Genomic DNA, 20,529 nt, shown 5'->3' on the forward strand with positions numbered 1-20,529 from the left:
CTATCTTCTACCTAGCCTTTTCCCAGTGTGAAAGTTAAAGCTGACTGTGTATGCAAATTACTGGGAGTGATCTGTCAGAGTTCCCTAGGCCCCAGTTTCTGCAGTGCATGATGATAAAAAACACTCTTCAGGTTGTTATGAGGGGTACGTAGGAACGGCACAGGCCAGTCCCCAGAAGTCTAATATAGAGCAGATGTTCAATGTGAGCTGCTATCATCATCATCATCATCATCATCATCATCATCATCATCATCATCATTCTCATCGTCATCATCGTCATCATCATCATCATCATCATCACTACCACCACACCATCACCGTCAAGGCATATTCCCTCTGCCTCACTCACCACCACTGTCCCTGACTCTCTAACAACACACACTCAGGGTCTTTGAGAGAGAGAAAAGGTACTTTAAAATTATGTCAGGGCCTACTTTCTAACAGGGCTAGCACCACTTCCCATCTGTGCACACCAGACACCCTCAACTATAAAAGCCATATGATCACCACAGAAACAGTAAGTACGGGGGCACTGACTGCAGAATCACAACAAAGGACAAAGCCATACTTGAATCTGATAAGCAGGCAAGGGATTAGCATGGGGTGGGTGGGCAGGAGGATGGAGCCTGAAAAGGAAAGCTCACTTTCAAACACACTTCTTACTCATTGCTATTTCTCTCACACATTTTACTTTCATGTATGTGTGTATGATGCATATATGTATATATGATGTGTGCTCTGTGTGTAAATGTCCACAAGTGTGTACCACAGAGCAAATGTGGAGGTCAGAGGACAACTTCAATGGTTGTTCTCACTTTCTACGTTGTTTGACACAGGGGCTCTCTGTACACCAGGCTAGCTAGCAGGTGAGTGTCAAGGACTCTCTTCTCTCGGATACTGAAGTTACAGAATGGTGCTATTGAACTTGGCTTTATGTGGGTTCTAGGAGTTCAAACTCAGGTCCTCATGCTTTCACAGTAAGTACTTAGAGTCACTGCCCCAGCCCCTATACAAGTTCTTTTCTATTTATATTTAAAGGCAAATGAGACTTTGTGGGGAAAATATTTTGTGTGTGTGTCAGACATTTTCTCACACAGTAGCAAAAAGTTTGAGACAGAAAGCCTGCCTCAGCTACTCAGCATGCTTAGGTGATGCTTCTCGTTGAGTGGGTGGCTTACTTGTTGCTGTCTCGGTACTCATAGATATGACATCCTTGAGGCATTCCAGTCTCATGGTCCAGAGTAAAAGCAAGCTTCAACTAAACAAAGAAAGAAAAGAAAAACAAGTAAGTTTTGGCTCAATGAAATGAAGAAATCAAAATCAGTTTCATCCAGTGAATGTGTTGTGGAGAACTTCAACCTCTTCCCCTAGAAGAGTCCACACCTCACAGGAACTCTGCTGTCAACAAAGACTGTCACCATGAACATCTTATGCACTGGGCATGTAACCAGTATTCATGAAGCACCTTTTGTGGCTGACACTGAGCTAGCAGAGGACACAGGTGCACTATAACAATGAAGAGTCACCTTTGTGGAACCTGCAGTCTTTCATAGGAGTGGACAACAATTAAACCTCTATACTAAGGAATGTCCAGGTATATGGAGAAGTTTAAATTGAAGACAATTCTTAAAACCTTCGTGGGGTGGGGGCAAATGCAACTTATCATGTTTCTGGGAAAGCTGATCTGGACAAAACAGAGCTGTGGGAAGGAGGGGTGACTAGACCACAGGTGAAGGGAGCAAAGACTTGTCCTGGCAGAAGACACAGCATGTGTATAGGTCCTGGAGCAGGAGCTGAAGAAACTGAAGGAGGGCTAGTGAAGCTCGGCCCAATAGATATAAGGACCACAGTGGGTGTTGACACGGTTGTAGGGAAGCTAGGCAAAATATGCAGGACATTCTTGGCTATACTGGAATCTTTGACTTTTGTCCTAATACCAAAGGAAGGTTCCTGATCTGTTCTAAGAAAGGGGTGAATGATGTCACCACAGTTCTGTTTGGGAAAACCCTTCTGACTGGCTACTGTGCTGTCTGCAGGAAGAGGAGAGAAATGGGAGCCCACACAGGGCTGTTACTGAGGTTGAGGGAATAGGAGTGGAGACTGGAGGCTGGGTAGGCGAGATGGAGAGAAATGGACTCTGAGATCTAAATGGCAGTAAGTTTTAGAAATAGAACCAACAGGATGTGCTGATGGACACGGTGAGAGAAAGGGGGCTTTGATCTGAACAACCAGGTAGGTAAGTATTACACTGCTGGGAGGGAAGGAAGGTCAAAATTTGGTTAGGGACATGTTGTCCTGGAGACCCCATTACTGAAGATGAAGAAAGGAATGGGAATCAGGTTTCTTTCAGGATGCTGGCAAGGAGATCTCAGGTGAATACAGAACGTCACAGAGCTCAGGCAGCGTTACTACCTGCTTTGCTGGAGCTCAGGGCTCAGGCAGCTTTAGCATTTCCAAATGTGCAGCCAGTAACTATCTTTACAAATTCCCTAGGCTTTTAAATCACCAGGAAAAATGTAACTACACTGACTTGTGTTAGGGATACATTGTTATGATTTTTCCTGTAGGTTGTTAGCACAGCTAATGATCTGCACCATTAGACACTGGACAATTTCTTTCTCCCTCAGAGCAAAACATGCTCTTGGGAATGGTCTGTCCTCTTACTGACCCAGATGAACATTTAAACCAGAAACAAATTCTTCTTCACCACCACAAAGCCAGGAACTTCACTGGAGTCAAAGGCATGCTTTCCCTACAGAGTATACCTTGGCTCTAACCAGGCCTCTATTTCAGTTAAATTAAAAAAAAAAAAAGAATATAGTTCAGCTACTATGGAGGCACCTCAAAAAAAAAAAAGACAAAGAAAAGAAAAGAAAAAGAAAACAACACACTCCCCTATGGTCCAGTTCTTACCACCCTGGATACACGCCTAGAGGAGTCAAGGCCAGCACAGCACAGACACCTGTGCATGCACCTGCACTGTAGCAGTCTCCTCACAGCACAGACACCTGTGCATGCACCTGCATTGCAGCAGTCTCCTCACAGCACAGACACCTGTGCATGCACCTGCACTGCAGCAGTCTCCTCACAGCACAGACACCTGTGCATGCACCTGCACTGTAGCAGTCTCCTCACAGCACAGACACCTGTGCATGCACCTGCATTGCAGCAGTCTCCTCACAGCACAGACACCTGTGCATGCACCTGCACTGCAGCAGTCTCCTCACAGCATGTCCACAGAACCAGCCCAGATGCCCACCAAAAGATGAGTGGATAAAGAAAATGTGCACAAACCATGCTGTGGAGTTTTATTCAGCAATAAAAAGAGTGAAGGCTGGGGAGATTCCCCAGTGGCTAAAACACTCTTTGTTTAAGAGTGAGGAATGGAGCTGGTTCCCTATAATTCTAATCCTGGGAAGTCAGAGATGAGGATATCCAGGGCAAGCTGGCTTGAAAGACTAACCATATCAGGGAGCACTGGGTTTGATGCCTCAAAAAACCAAGTGGAAAAGCAATGAGTATGATTCCCAAACCTCCACATGTATGCACACCCATCCACACATAAACCCACATGTGTACATGTACATGTATATATGAAAAATAGAAAAAAGAACTACAACAAAAAGAATGAAAACTTGTCATTTGAGGGAAATGGATATTAAATGAAGTAAACCAGACCTAGAGAGACAAATATGTTTTGTCTCATACATAGAATCCAAATTGAAAAAGACACGAGAGCAGAAGTGCTTCTACTGAGGAAAGGTTAGGGAGTGGGGACAAGACACGGTGATGGCAGATGAATATGATCAAAGTACATTATATATGCATATAAAAATGTCAAAATGAACTCATTATTTTGTATAATTAATACAAACTAAAAAACAAGGAAATATTAAAAATAGATAGGTATGGTTGTACTTGCCTTTAATTCTAGCATTTGGGATGCTGAGGCAAAAGGACCAAAGTTCAAGGCTATCCTGGGCTACCTACTGAGATTCTGTATCAAAAAGAATGTTCCTCCCAAAAAGCAAAATAACCTAGTGTGCAACGAATCAATTATAACAATACACTAATCACAACTGCAACCTTTTGCCCTTTTGTCTTCACTTACCGTTTTCTAGCTGAGGCACTGTGTTGGTTTTGTCCACTAAAAAGCAAAAACGAAAACAAACAAACAAAAAACCAATTTACACTCTATCCTTTGCCTCAATATTTTAAGCAATGGATTTGTGGCTTAGAAATTTGATCAGAAATGTAGGGGAAAGGATTCCTTGGGAAGCTGTCTGCCTCACCATTACTATTGCATTGATTCTAACAGGATCATCAATAGTGGCAGGGGTGGGGGATGATGATAGGCTCCACTACAGTCCATGTGGAGAGCAGACGGCCATATTTATGATGGTTTATGAAGAATTGTCACCAACCTGGGAAATTGGGGATGCATGGCTAAAGCAGGCTGCACATTTGACTGCATAACATGGAAACTGCAAAGACTGCGTCAAGGGGTTGAGAGAAAGAAATGAAAACAGCACAATAGGAGGTGCCCTGGGATTCTCCACTTTATCTGCTTTGTCCAGGTTCTTCATGACAAGGTAGTACTACTTTGATTTTGAGCAAAGACTAGCATGCTTCTAATCTTGTTTTATGTCTTTCCCCTCTGTTATCATGAAAGGAGGAGCTATTAGGCTGCTTTAGGGAGGTAAAGGGGCTAAGCTGATAAGGGCAGCTGCATGCAGGGGTGTCAGGAAGGAAACCACAGCGGGGGTCAGAGGAGACACCTGGGCATCAGGTAGAGATGGGCTGATGTGAGTGGAGGCTGAAGGAGAAAGGCTTTGAGAAAGGCCATCATGACAGATTAAAGAGCTAAGGCCTGGACCTCAGGCAGGGTTGTGAGGATGGGGGGGCATCCAGAGACAGCTTAGAGCAAGACACATCAAACCATGTGGATGGGACTCCTAGCCCCAAAGGTGGAAAAAGGAGGGATGAAATTGACACTGTGGTCCTCAGTCATGCAACACTGGTAAATGTGATCTCAGGAGAGGCTCCAAAGTCGGGAAACTACAGAAACAGCGATTTAGAGAGATGGTGGTGGGGACAGAGGGTTACTCAGTTATCGAACAGGGTACTAATATTTATCAAATGCATACCCAGTGAAGGCTTTCCCTTATCCTGATGACAATCACTTGAATTAGCTGTCATAACTTCTTTTTAATAGATGAGGAACTTGGGGCTGAGAAAGATTAAGAATTAGCTGGGTTCAGTGAAAAATGCCTATAGTCTTAATATTCAGGATTCTGAGTCAGGAGGGTCACAGTTTTAAGAACAGCTTGGGCTACATATTGAGATCTTGTTGAGGGAGGGGTGTGTGGCTATGGAGATTGCTCAGTTGAGGGGGTTAAGGAGATAGAGTAGTTGGTAAAGTACTTGCCTTAAAAGCAGAAGGAACAGAGTTTGATTCCCAAAACCCATACTTTAAAAAGCAAGGCATAATGTACATCTGTGAGCATATCTGTAATGGTGTTGGGAAGGTAGAGACAAGTATACCCTGGATTCGATAGCCAGCTATTCCACGATCATCTGTGAGCATGTCTGTAATAGACTTGGGAAGGTGGAGACAGGCAGATCTCTGGGATTCAATAGCCAGCCTGTGTAGCTTACTTGAGTCCCAGGATAGTGAGAAACAAAGAATAAACAGCACCTGAGGACAAACCCCTGAGACTGTCCTTTGACTTCCACATACAAGCAGATCTGCATGTATACACACACACACACACACACACACACACACAAATACACATGTGCACACACATATACACTCACACAAACAAAACATTAAGTAATCTCTCCACAGCACAATAGGACCAGAGTTTTAAATCATACCCATGCTCTTGACTTGTTGCCAATATCATGGAACTTTGCTGGTCTGGATATGAACGGGGAAAGGAGGTGTCACAGACACTGTTAAAGATTCTCTGCCTCAGACAGCAGGGCAGATGGTGTGGCTATTCCCACAAGCAACAAGGGATGGCAGGCTTAGGAGAAGAGTTTGGGTCCCATGTGGAGTTGCTGATTTATTTGTTGTGGTGGGGATGGTGAGAAGGCTGCTAGAGATGCAGTCCTGAGATTTCCAGGTGGTAAAATATCTGTAGGTTTCATCTTGTAAGATGACAACTTACTGCAGTGGATGAGACTGCCTTAAGAGTGTGGAAAAATAGGATCTTAGTGGAGTCCTGAGAAACACCTCTGTGAAAGAGCTGGGAGCAGAGACTGAGAAGGGTGGTTGTGGGTCTTGATTAATGTCTTAAAGAAGCTAAGGGGAAAATATGTCTTAAGGAAGGAAAAGTTAAGCCAGTTTGTTATACTGTGTATCCCAAACAGGGACCCCACTGGATCTACGGGAAGTGGTGGGAGCAGAGGTGGTTAGGGACAGACTGAAAAGTGAGAAGGCAAGGAAATGGGGTTGAGAGTGGCACTGTGAACAGCTGCAGGGAAGAGGCAAAAGGAAATGCAGTGGGACAGGACAATGAGGAACTTAGGGAGGGTATCTGAGAGTGACAACCTTTGTAAGATGTTGCGGGAGGTCCTCCCACTCCTCCAGCCTATCACCGCTGAGATACCAGCCCATTGGGGCGTGGTCTCTTTCCCTTTAAAAAAGCAGCCACTTCCCTCTCCTCTCTCTCTTCACTTCCTGTTCCTCCGGCGACTAGACTCCTTTCCTGGTTGCGTAGAGGGCTGTTGCCTGGGACAGTGATCTGTAAGTTTTTTCCCCTTTAAATAAATACCACCCTAATAATCATAACCCCAAATTGGTGTGGCATTGTTTGTGACTTACGCCTTCAGTAAGAAGGTGTGACTACAGCATGAGAGGGGACACACAGAGATGGAAGTAAAGACTGGTTGTTTCTGAGATCACCAGGGACTGAAGACCCCTTCTCTACTGCAAGACAGAAAGACTGAGCAGGGATGAAGACAGATCTGTAGACCAGACAAGGAGGACTTGGAACATTTTAGTATGGTTTCTGTTTTGTGCCAAATTATCTGTAAGGAATGGAGAGTTTGGTGAGAGGATCAGAAGTTTGAGGAAAGGATGAAGGTTGAAGCTTCTTCATAGTAAAGCTGGACGGGGCCAAGCATAAGGACTGCTGGGGAGCACGCAGACACTGGAATTAGTGAACAACCCTCTGCAACCTTGGCAGTAGTGTGAAGAAAGCCAATTTGGTTCAAAGCTAGATATTTCCAGAAAGGTTTGAGGGATGTATAATGGGCAAGGGAGGGCGATATGATATAGCAACAGATGGACGGAGATAGATCAGGGAACTTGAGTGCCAACAGACAGGAAAGGAAAATGAAGCCCAACTGAAAAGAAAAAGGGGGTCTGAGTGACAGATGTTATGTATGAAACTAATATTTAATAAGTATACCTGTTCTAATCATCTTTCATGTGATTATTAAATTCTCACATGACCCTATGTTTGAGAGATTTGGTAAATATTAGACCCATACTGGCCAGTAAGCAGCAGAACTGAGGTCTATACTACATTGCAAAGCACTAGGATGTATTGGCCTCCTAGGTGTTTGTGAACTCTAGAGAGGTGGGAGACCAAGAGCTGTGGTCAGACAACAGACTGTGTTAGAGATGGACAAGTAACGAAAATATTCAAAGAAAAGCCAAAAGTGGAGAGGTAGGGATGGGACAGGGTGGGGGCACTGCTCTATGAAGATCTGAAATTGACCCAGGACAGTGACATGCTGTTTCTCAGAGAAGCCAAGCCAATAAGTATGCCTCAAGGTTCAATGAGTACACTAATCCTTGCAGCAGACACAGAGGCAGTACCGGTAGGCATTTCCTAATGAGATGCCCATCCAGGGATTCTACAGGAAAGCAAATTTAATCTTGAGAGGCAGGCTAGACCTGACGTGCTAAGGCAGGCCCATAGTCCTTTCAGTTGCTGATCAGACATCAATACCAATAGTGTCTTGTCCTAGGAACAGGCTCAAGAAGGGAGATGTGACCTAGCTGAGGTCCACAGCTAGGACAGGGTGTCCACTGAGCATAAAGGTCAGTACAGCTGCACCAGTGCGTCCCAGCCAGAGAGCAAGCAAAGGAATGCCCAAAGAAAACAGGGAAGAACTACAGCAAAGGAGATCCAGGCAGAGACACTCAACAAAAACCAGCTCTATTGAAACTAGGGGCCCAAATACCCAGGGAAGAAAGAAAATGTTCCTATCGTGTCAATCCCCTCAAGAGGAACAGTGTTTCCTGATGCCTCCCACAGCAAGCTTAGCCAGGGCATAAAGAGGCCTAGCTGCTGTCATCTCTACCAGCCTGGGGCCCTGCAGGGACTGACTCAGCAGGAAGTCAGCCTGCAAGAATGGCAGCCACTCCTGAAGCAGCTGTTACATGGAACAGAAGCACTAACTGCTGGTCAATCCTCTTGCAGGGAATGGGGCTTCTTTGGTGGACACTTTCTAGCTAACAACATCCCTGGTACTTAGTGAAGGGGAAAGAGGTGAAATGAAGCCTTCAGGCATTCACAAGGCTGCTCGCTAGGCCTCTGCCACAGGAATGAGGCTTTGAAAGGGGCCTTGTACCTGCCATCCTGACAAAAGCCAAGCAAGTCTTCTTTGTGTAGAAAATGGAAGAGCTGCTGAGTGTGCTGGTGCACACCTTTAATCCCAGCACTCAGGAGGCAGAGGTGGGCAGAACTCTGTGAATTTGAGGCCAGCCTGGTCAACATGATGAGTTCTAGGGCTCTCATGGAGAGACCTTGCCTCAAAGAGAAAGAGTGGGGGGATGGGGAGAGAGAAAGAGAGAGAATGAAAGAGCCTTTTACTTCTAGAAACAGGCTGAGACTACAAAGGGGAGCAGGCTGTGGGCAGCAGAACACAAACTTGTGATAGGACCTTCTCCTGTCCTGGTTCTGTGATGGGGTGGGCAAGTCATCTGGCCATAGGACCGAGGCTAAGTTAAAGTCTAGAACCCTTGGATGAGGAAGAAAACCTTTCCACAGACTTTGGGAAGGTGAGGTGCCAGTCTTGCTGGGGTTGTTGAGCCTAAGTGGAGTGGCAAGAGAGACCAGCAGCGCACCATTCCAGTTGGTGGCTACAGGGGAGCCACAAGGCTAGCTAGCTGGCTGAGGAAATATGGGGCTTCCTTTAGGGTCTTAGATTCCCTGTCTTGTTGAGCCCTGAAGGTACTTGCAGCCCTGGCAGGATAGAGTGGATAGTCTGAGCAGATGATTTGGAAGAGTAATCATGGTTCTCTCACAGTGGTGTAAAGACAGAGGTCAGGGGTAAAAGTTGAACAGTATTTTTCTGGCTAGGACTACTCTGGTTCAGCCCACCTTAGGTTCTCCTGGAGGTTGAGCTTGCTTCAATTTGCTAGCTGTTAGGACTCAAGTTCAAGCTCAGGTCAGAGAGCAGTCTGGGAAGCCTCTCAGCTTCCCATGATCATGCTCCTCCACAGTTTCTGGGTCTTGTGGGGTATCTAACTGCTCCTTAAGTGGAAGGTAGCCAATCCTACACAGGGACATTTAGAGAATGTCATTTATGGCAAACTTGAAAGGAACAGAAAAGTCCCTCCCACCTGAAGCTTAGGTTTTTAAATTGAAAAATCTTATTAGAAGGGAATCTTCACATTCTTTGAAGTGATCTTTAGTTTTCCTTCGTTAGTCTTCATTGTTTGGTTTGGATTTCCTAAGCATTATTTCTTTTTTCCATCTCCTCTTTGCTTTCTTTTATAAGACAAAGATGCTGTGGGCTTTGCTTTAACTTGGTTAACAGTGATTCTATGGCAATGTATTAAATTTCTTTCTCCTAAGTCCACTGAAGTCTTTTTGGACTTGAAGAGCTTTTTAAGAAAGAACTTGCTCATTCAGCAGGATTTTCCTCCCTGCTCCAAGCTCTGGTTCTGACCTGGAAAAAATAAGAGTAAGAAAGAGCAAGAGAATCCTGCAGTCCTGACGCTCAACTTCACAAACCACAAAAAAGGACCTCGCTCCAGTAACGTAATCATGAAGAGTTCTGGCACCTTGGTTTTTCAAGAAAAATACATCCATCTGCTGGCACAGGAATCCTCAAACTAAACCCTGTTCAGCATGGAGTTCCCAATTCATTAGTGTTGGAAAGTCTATAGTGAGGCTGGCCGCTCCCACTGGATGACGCCTCCCTGCAGTGCAGTCTGTAAACCCCACAGCTGTGTTTTCACTTAAGGCCACTTCTCCTGACTCCACTGTGTCTTGTTCCAGAAGCTTGTTCTATTCTTGTTAAGACTAAAACCGGCAAGACAAGGATTCTTCGATGTTGAGGTTTGACTTGCTCAGAAGAAGCCATGTCTATCTTAGAGCTAAGGTAAAGCTTCCCCAGGGAGGACTGCTCTTTCAGTAGGAATCATCCAACAAAACTGCCATGGCCGTGGTTGTCCTGTCCATCTCTTCTAAGGATCACTTCTTTTGCCACAGTAAGACCAAGCAGTAGGGCTCTGCTTTACCACTGTCGCATGTGGTCCTCTGTCCCCATCAATAGTGAGACCCATGCAGACGAGACTGTTTTCCTTCTTCACCTCCTCTTTAGCAGATGAACAGTCCTTGGTCCCTGTAGTTTCCAGTCAACCTCCACCTAGTCACTGGGCCCATGTTTGCCTCTCCAGTTCTCAACCGGGTGACAGAGTAAATACAAGGTCTGATGAACAAGTCTGTATATGCCATATGCAGCCAGAGGAGGAGGCTGTAGCCACTTGACCACCCTACTCAAAATGAGCAATTATTGGAAAGGACTATTTCCTCTTGCAGCTAGGGTCTCAGATCAGCCATTGTTTGGGTACTAATGCTGCCAGAGCTACTCCCATAGGCAGGTGCCAATGGTGACTGTGGAGGTGGTACATGGTTCCTCTGAATGCATGGGAAAGATACTATACAAGTATCTTGGTACATAGATGTTCCTGTTCTGTATCTGCCTAGCTACTCCAAACCTTGTACTCTTGCATTGCATATTAGCAATCCTATTAGATCCTCTACTTTAAAATAGCTGCTACAAAAAATTTAAGTGTGTTTTCTATATATTTATTTATTTCTAGGCAGGACCTCAAGTAGCATCAGGATAGCCTTAAACTGACCATATAGCTGTGGTTGGTCTATCTTGCACTTCTGATCCTCTGTGTCCACGTCCTGAGTGCTATATTACAGGCATGAATCATGCTCAGTCTATGTGGAACAGAGGAATGAGGCCAGCATTGGTGCACTTTTACACTTGGTGCACAGCATTCTTCCACAGTGATGCTCCAACTTTACCTGGAACACAGTGAGGCTCCAGGAAAGCTAAGAGTCCCAGACAGCATGGCATTCCTTGAGGATGTTTTAGTCAGATTCCTTCATTCTCACTACCCCAAGACATAGCCTAAAAAATCTTTTTCCATTGCTGCAAGGGTATTTAAAGTCCCTAATATCAAGCCTCTTGTGAGAAACTGCTTTTAGTACTGGGAAAGGCATCTTTCAACTTTCAGTGAAGTTTGATGTTTTGAAAAATTTACCTTATTACTCTCTCCCTCAACTACCTGAAGTAGGATTGCTTCTGCCTTTGGGATACTGCAATAAAGAATCTGATGCCTCCTCTGTGAACACAGACACTGGGGAGCTTACATCCTTCTGCCTCCTTTCCTTGCTTCTCACTTCATGTCTTCCTAATGTGCTCACTTCATTGCTTATTTTCTTTGTTGTGAGTCGTCATATTCTTTTTGGGAACAGAGGAGGGTATATGTAAGATAAAGCAAAGTTTTTTAAAATACAAGCCAAACACACATAGAGCTACGAGATCCAGGCAGGTCCAAAGAGAACTGAACTAAACAATGGCCATAATGGCAGGCACTCAGTTTGTGGAAGAAGGAAACGGGACATTCTCACATAGTCTTCAGAGCCAGTGATCAGTCTGGCTTTCTTCTTGAAAAAACAGGAGAGAACAGAATGATCTTCCAGGGAATTGGCCTCAGTTTCCAGGGACTTGAGGAGTCAGGAGTTATGTAAGCCAAGCCGAGAGCCAGCAGCTTTGGCCTGCCTGTTCTCTCCCTGAGTCTGGGTAGAGGTGGGCTCTGGGGCCTTAGATGTTTCACCTATACAACGGAGTTCAGTTCCTCTGTGGCTGTCCTGAGGTTTGTTTCCTGAAGGAATGTGGAATCTTTTTCAGGCCTACTGGAGAAAAGCGTCTATAATCAGTCCTGTTACATCTGTTGGGAGAGAAGCGTGGTGCTTCTAGAAGAATCAGTATGCACCCCTTGAGATGTTCTAATGAAGGGCAAGTGGCAGTGAAGCTGTCTATGCCTAAGGCTGTCTTATGGAAGTAAGAATGAGCAGTTGTCAGGGTTTATGACTTGATTATAGGCTGATTGACTTCCCCCCTCCTAGAGGGCCAAGTACTTACACAGCATATTCAAAATGACAATATTGCCATCTTTGGCCCCTTTGGGTCTTGGGCAATCCATCTGCACCCCCTCTACCGCCTGCTCCTTACTCCAGTAGGTTTGGTGCACCTCCCAGCAAGAGAGCCACTCTATTTCCATTCAGCCATACAGTGTCCATGGATCTTACAACTGGTTGCTAGATTGCTCAGAACCATCCAGGATATTTAGGAGGTGGAGGGTACCTGAAATTGCTCTTCCTATCCAAGGTCATGAGCTGCATTTGTGCCTATTTCGTTACAGAACAACATCATCTAAGAGATATTGTCCTACCTGTGGTGAAAACCAGAGAACACATGGGTGTTTGGAAACTTACAGACATTATAGGTACTTTATAGCTTAGATGAAATGCAAACATTATACAAAATTTAAGAGGTTCAGGGAGGGTAGCAGCAAGGGCCAGGATCCAGTAAGGATATAAAAACATTCTACTCTCCTTGCTAACTTGCTAATCTTGCCCTTTAAGAAACTGAATATAAAAGGCTAGTAGATGAGGCTCCTGCTGCCAGGCCTGATGACCTTAGTTTGATGCCAGGGACACACATATTAGAAGGAGAGAATTGACTTCTATAAATTTCTATTTAATTTACATGTGTGCTACAGCATGTGTAGACCCATTCATACATATACATGCACACAAAATAAATAAGGATGAAATAAAAAAGAAACTATATATACTATTAAATGTTAACAAAAGTAAGTTCACAATCCTCTCAAGGGCAACTCTGTTCAGCAGAAACGTGATTCCTTTAACTCCATACTATCTAATGTAGTCTCTGTGGGACTCCAAGTAGAATTCAACCATGCCTAACTTTCTATTAGAGATTTGATCCTTCCCCCAGTCTTTTTCTTTGTAGCATCCCAAAGGCCTCATACTTCTGCTCTATCTTCTTTGTCGTGCCCAGGCCTTACAACCTGAGAAGGCTATTTAGAAAAGAAGACAAGCTTATGGCTTCTTCAGGTTGGCCAGCTTTGAATCCCAGCCTTACTTCCTAATAGTTAAGAGACCTTATGTTTCTTTACCTCTTTTGTAACTCCTTTTATGACTCTAAAGAATTGTAGGAGATAATGACAGCTCTTAATTCGGAGGTGGTTGTGCAAATTAAATGAAGAAAACGGTAGTGATGTTTTATTTGTATTTTAATAAATAAAACTTGCCTGAAGATCAGAATGGAAAACAGTCACACTAGTCAGCCATACAGACCAGGCAGTAGTGGCACACACCTTTAATCCCAGCAGCCACACTAGCTAGCCATGAGGCTGGGTAGTGGGCATGCACACTTTTAATCCCAGCACTAGAGAGGAATATAAGGCGGGATGAGACAGGAACTTCTTCCCTTGTAGTCTGAAGATTTCATAGAGGTAAGAGCTCTCTAGTGGCTTGGCTGCTTTGCTTCTCTGATCTTCAGGTTGATCCCCAGTATCTGTCTCTGGGTTTTTATTATTAAGGTTACCATTGGCACCCAAGGTTTGGGGTATGAATTAATGAAAAGGCCATTTGCCTGTGGCTTTTTAGCCACCAGCACTGGCCAGAGCTGCATGTGTCCCCGCCCAGAGCTGCACTTGGGGCTCCAGCCCTACCCAGCTAAGTTTTCTTTTTTTTCCCTAAGCCTCTGAGCTAGTTTAAGATTTTCCTGTTGTAGCCTCTCTGAAACAGTTTCCAGTTGCTACCCAATCCTCAGAAGCACCTGGGCTCCAAACACTACAGGACTCACCCACTCTAGACTGCCTTGTTCTCCTTCAGGCAGCTCCCACCTCCCCACCCCCCAACATGTTCTTTTCAAAAACCATCTCCTGTGCATTTTTCAGACAACCCTCCCCACCCTCTCTGTTTTTCTCCACCATAGGTTGTGGGCTCTCCCTGAACCCCCTTCTTGGGGGGCTGCCAAACTAGGTAGCTGCCTTGAAATCCAATCAGGCTTTTACTGTTCTACAAAGCAGCAATAAGCCTCACATCTTCATTGGTAGATTTGATAAAACAATTGGGAATTCTTAAAGGAAGGAATTATTTAAAAGAGAGAATATTTTCCCAATTGAAAAATAGGAAAAACCATTACAAAGGAGGGATTTGAGTCTCTGTATGATAATATGCTAGGCAGTTTGAATATAGAATGATTAAATGAGAGGATATCTAATTTAGATGGGATTTATGTAATGTCAATTGTAAACATTATCAGTTTTATCATTTTTGTCTTATCACTGAAAAGTTGGTTAATCTGAGTGCTAAGATACAGGTCTTAGAAAAACCTAATAAAACAGATCACAGAGATATTCAAATCCAGACAGGGGAATTTAATGGAGAACCAATTTTAGCATTGCTTTATGAGAATAGAGAGGAACAACCTAAGGGTTTCAAACCAACAATCATAATATATCCAATAATCTTACAGGAATTGCCAAATGGCAGAGGCTCTGTTACAGCTAACTAGACTCCTGTGCCAATGGTATATATTTAAGGAGATTCAAAGAAGCAATAGTCTCATATGGCATGCATTCACTTTTTGTTAAACTCGTGGTCAGTTTGTGATAGAATTATCCCTAAAGACTGGATGGAATTGGTTAAAGGTGTTTTACAATGGAGTACCTGGTTCAGAGAAGAGACTAAGATTATTGAATAATGGAGTAAAGCTAGAAGTAGGAAAATCTCCCAAGACCAAATTCTTAGAGAAGGAAACTATGCTACTATAGAAAGGCAAGCTGTATATGATGGTCACATCAGAATTTATGTCGTACAGCAGCTTTGAATTCTTGGGACAAAATTGGAGAAGTAGGAAAGAAAATTGAGTCATTTACAAAAGTTATATAGGGCCCAAAGGAAGCCTTTATGGATTTCTTACAAAGATTGACTTCAGCAGTAAAGAGAATGATACCAAATTCAGAAGTTAGACAAATAATAATTGAATCTCTGGCTTTTGAAAATGCTAGTTCTCTATGCAAAAGGATAATTAGGATGTTAAAGGCAAGGTCAGCACATTTGGAGGAATAGATTTGAGATATAATTAACATTGAATCTCATCACCATGATAATGCATGGATAGGAGAGGTGATTTCCTGAGGATTGAGGAAAAATCGAAATGTCAAATGTTATAATTGGGGCAAACAAGGTCACCTTAAAAGGGATTTTAGACAAGAAATTCTTAGAAACAATGTTTTTTTTTTTTCTAAGAACAATCTATTCAGAATGCCCTTCCCTTCTGGATTATGTGGAAAGTGTGACAAAGGTAAGCATTGGACTAATGAATGTAGGTCAATGAGGATATTCAAGGTAATCCTTGTAGTTGGGAAACTCTGTGAGGAGCCTCTCTCAGGGACCTGTGCCAAATCTGGTTCAGTCATTTCCTGTCATAATAGAGGAAACTTCTTTCCAGAGCAATTAAAACCTAAATCCTATTGTAAGAAACCATACTTCTCTGGATAATAGAACAGCTATAGAAAAGAGAACAAAAAAATTCAGAAGAAACCATAAAGCAAATATTTTGGTAAACTTCTGTAAATGAACAAACACCAAAATTAAAAATACAAATAAATGAGATTGCCATTGAAGGTCTGGTGGACACAGGTGTGAGTATAATAATAATTTCATCAGAATCTTGACATCCAAATTGGCCACTTCAGGATGTAAATGTCCAGTTTTTAGGGATCTGAACTTTATCTCAGTTAGAGCAGAGCACAAAATATACAGGGTCAGAAGGACAGAGAGGAATATTAAACCATACGTGGTTAACATAGCAATGGAATACTCAGATTAATATTCCCCTGATCTTAGAAAGAAGCCATAAATTAACGTATATTTCTGGAAAAATATTACAAGATATTATAAAGAGCCACTGACCATTCAGTACAAGGATTGTATAAGAACAGGGCACAACTGCTGATATTTCAAAGGTACCAATATCCCTACCTTTAAAATGGTTGACAAAACTGTATGGGTTAAGCAATGGTCTTTAACAATAGAGAAACTGCAGGTTTTAGGACAGCTGGTACAGGATTAACTAGATGCTCAGTATATTGAAGAATCAACTAACACTTGGAATTCTGTATTTGTTGTTAAAAAGAAATATGGAAAATGGAGAATGGTAACAGATCTAAGAGCTGTTAATAATATGACTCAGCCAATGGGTTCTCAACAGTCTGGCATTTCTTTGCCTTCCCTATTAACCTAAAGGATGGCCTCTTATAGTTACTGAGTTAAAATATTGTTTCTTCACTATACCTTTACAAGAAAAAGACAGGAAAATTTGCCTTCACAGTGCCTACTTATATAATTCTCAGCCTGCCAAGAGATATCAATGGAAGATTCTCCCACAGAGAATGTTAAATAGTCCCACCCTATGCCAATATTTTGTAAGTCAGCCATTGGAAATGTTACATAAGCAATTTCCTGAATCTATAGTTTACCAATATATGAATGACATTTTGCTATATGATTCAAATGTAGATAATTTAAAAGAATGTTTGAAGTAATAAAGAAAACTGTGCCTTGTTGGGGATTACAAATTGCTCCAGGAAAAATACAAAGAGGAGAATCTATTGATTATTTAGGCTATAAGATAGGTTTACAAAAAAAAAAAATTAGATCGCAAAAGGTGAAAATTAGGAGAGATTGATTGCAGATTCTTAATAAGTTCCAAAGACTGCTATGAGACATTTCCCAGCTATGGTCCACTATTGGGATAGGTGACCTGATTAATTTTAACAAAACCTTAGATGGTGACAAGGACTTAAACAGTCCCAGGGAATTATCAGTAGAAGCTGAGAAAGAATTGGCTTTGGTTAAAGAGAAATACAGAAGGCACATGTGGATCGTGTGGATCTGAAGCTTAACAGCATTCTGATCATATTACCCTCCAAGCATTCCTCTATAGGAATTTTAATGCAGAGGGAAGATATTATCTTAGAAAGGATCTTTTAGCCACATAAACTGAGTAAAATATAAAAAAGGTCTCTGAGTAAATTCTAAAAGAAAAATTGAGACTTTGTCAATTAGCAGGAATAGACCCAGCAAAAGTTATAGCACCTTTTAATAATGATAAAATTGAGAAATTATGGGAAAAAAGTGAACTCCGGCAAAGAGCTTGTAGTAATTTTTTTTGGGAGAGATTAACAACAACTATCCCAAAAGCAAGAGAATTCAACTTATAAAGAGAACTAACTGGATCCTTCCTTGCATTGCACAGGACACACCAATAACTGGAAGCCCTACATTCTATACTGATGCAAATAAATCAAGAAAGGCAGGTTACAAATGAGAAAATTTAAGCAAAATGGATCAAAGCCCTTATGATTCTGTCTAAAAGTCAGAATTATATGGTATTCTCATGGTACTAAGGGATTTAAAAGAACCTCTCAATGTAGTTACTGATTTGCAATATGCAGAAAGAGTTGCTTTGCATATTGAGACCACTGAATTTATACCAGATGATACAGAATTGACTTTATTATTTATACAGTTACAAGATACAAACAGGAATAGGAATAACCTCACATACATAATACACATCTGCTCCCATAAGGGTCTGCCAGGTCCTGTAGAAATCAATCAATTATTGATTGGAAATGTGCTGAAGGTCTCAGAATTTCATAAAAAATATGTCAATAGCAAAGGTTTAAAAAAAGACTTTTCCATCACATGGCAACAAATCAAGGAAATTATAAGGAAATGCTCTATTTGTTCTTTATATAACCAAACACCACTACCTGCATTAAGTAATCCAAAGGGTATGCAAAGGAATGGAATCTGGCACATGGATGTGTTCCATTTTGTAGAATTTGGAAAACTAAAATATGTACACCACACCATTTATACCTATTCACATTTTCAATGGACAACTAACTCTGAGATCAGAAAAGGCTGATTTGGTAATCACACATTTGCTAGAAGTTATGGCCATCATGGGTATACCTGCACAAATAAAGACAGATAATGGTCCAGCATATGTCTCTTAAGAAAATGAAATAGTTTTTTTCTTAATATAAAGCTTATTACAGGCATATCACACAATCCTACAGGGTAAGAAGTTATAGAAAGATCAAATGGAACTCTAAAAGATATGTTAAATAAACAGAAAGGGATGATATACATCACTAAAAATAGATTGCACAATGCTTTATTAACTTTAAATTTTCTAAATGCTAATGAAAAAGGACACAGTTCTGGAGAGAGAATACTGGATAGTAAAAAAGCTACAGAATTAAATCAGTTGATATACTTTAAGAACAGATCTACCTCAGAATGGAAACCAGGACAAGTGTGCTGCATTGGGGAAGGGGTTTTGTTTTTGTTTCCACAGGAGAAGAAAAGCTATGGATGCCATCAAAATTGAAAAAGATTCGATTTGAATACGAGATACCTCTTAATGAGAAGAGATGATAATTCACTAAGCACCAAGGCAGTTTAATCTAAACTAACCTATCAAATTAACAAATGTGTTTCATTTGATCAGATATAACTTGCCAAAAGAGAATCTCTCCAAATTTAAGGTTGGGAAAAGGTTTTGTTTTTGTCTTTTCAGGAGAATAAAGGTATCCAGTTAAGGAATCTGAAGACCACTTGTCAAATGAGACAGTTGAAGAAAAGGGACAAATCATTCAGAAAAAGTATCCCAAGAGAAAGAATAAATTGGCCTATTGATAGCTTCCCAGAAATCCAGTGAATTATTATTCTCTCCCTGTGCAGCCTTCTAACAGATGGAGGCAAACCAGAGGTGAGGTGCTATGTGCCACCTGTCCCTTTCTGGGATTCCTGGGGCTCTGATTTACAGACTGGCTTCGGAAGATCTAAATTTAGACTCACCCCTCTGTGATATATCCTATTTCCAACATAATAAAATTTCATAAATCTTCCCAAGTGTTTGTTTCTGCTATTCTCTATGGACATATAATGCAAATGGTCTTTTTATCGTCCCAGTTCAGTTAAAGATTAAAGCTGGCTCTGGAGTTAGAGTGTGGCTCTCTCCTTCTCTAAACACAAGCATGCTTATTAAAATGAAATCCAAAATCTCTGCCTCATGTCAGAAGAGCCACCCGATGTGGGAAGGGAAAAAAAAATTAAGAACTACATTATTACCACTAATTTCATAATCCTTTGGTTTTATATCAACTTTTTAACAGTTTTTCTTAAGGTATAAGATTTATAAGATATTTATAACACATATATCTTATAAATCTTATATATTTAGTATAATATATCTTATAAATTTTATATATTTATAGATTATAAATATATATCTATTCTAAACTTTTTGTCATGATATTAATGGTCATAGAGTACTAACTAATTCAAGAAAAGATTTTATCTACCTTCCTGTTCATGATTTTGGGTTTGAATATTTATTAGTTTTCTGCAGTGAACCATGAGCACGCCTAACAGTGACCTTAGAAGTCTCCAAAAGGAGGATGGGGCCCCACAATGACTATGATAACACCATTAAACTGAAAAAACACCACCTAAAGATCAGTTTTTGGACTGAAAAACTGCTCAGAACAATTTCAAAGTGGTTAATGGAGATGATCCAGCCTCACAGACTACTCTAGCCAGGACTTGAGACAAGCCCCACACTTTTTTATTACACAGAGACTGAATAACAAATGACAAAGCTACATCTCTCAGGGCTTGACAAGTAACCAAACATGTTCTTTTCAGGATCTCCTAAAGATGCCATCACCCTCAGACAGCAGGAAGCAAATTTAAGAATATGATGCCCACATTCCCAAGAGGTGGGGTGGGTAGTTTTTAGTTGTTCAATGGATAATGGATATTTTCATTGTTTAAGGGGTTGGTTACAAGTTGTTATTGGTTATTGTCAGGAGGAAAGTTGAACAAAGGAGATGAGATTCACAGTTCTTGGTTTGAAAAGAAAAAAAGGGGGAATACAGATATGATAGGATAAAAGGGTAGAATCTACTTTGAAAAGAAAAAAGGAAGGATATAGATATGATAAGATAAAAAGGTAAATTATTGAATCTACTTTTAGAAAGCAACTACTAGTTTTCAATATTTTACACTGGATTGAACTTTTGTATATTGTATACAAATTTGTATATTGATACAAATTTGAGATTAATTTTGTTAAAAACACACC

General features: G+C 41.6%; 1 protein-coding gene across 4 annotated transcripts in view; it reads right to left on the reverse strand.

Annotated features, from left to right (window-relative positions):
* Dis3l2 (DIS3 like 3'-5' exoribonuclease 2) overlaps positions 1-20,529 on the reverse strand; it is a 381,042-nt gene that overhangs the window by 29,197 nt on the left and 331,316 nt on the right. For all 4 annotated transcript variants that reach the window (XM_041650838.1, XM_041650836.1, XM_041650837.1 and 1 more), the window contains one exon: positions 1,179-1,258. In XM_041650838.1, coding sequence (XP_041506772.1) covers positions 1,179-1,258 — 80 coding nt within the window. The remainder of the gene's footprint in view (positions 1-1,178; positions 1,259-20,529) is intronic.

The sequence above is a fragment of the Microtus oregoni genome, unplaced genomic scaffold (assembly GCF_018167655.1).
Source record: "Microtus oregoni isolate MIOR12 unplaced genomic scaffold, Mior012 000004F_ref0000308, whole genome shotgun sequence".
Classification (NCBI taxonomy): domain Eukaryota; kingdom Metazoa; phylum Chordata; class Mammalia; order Rodentia; family Cricetidae; genus Microtus; species Microtus oregoni.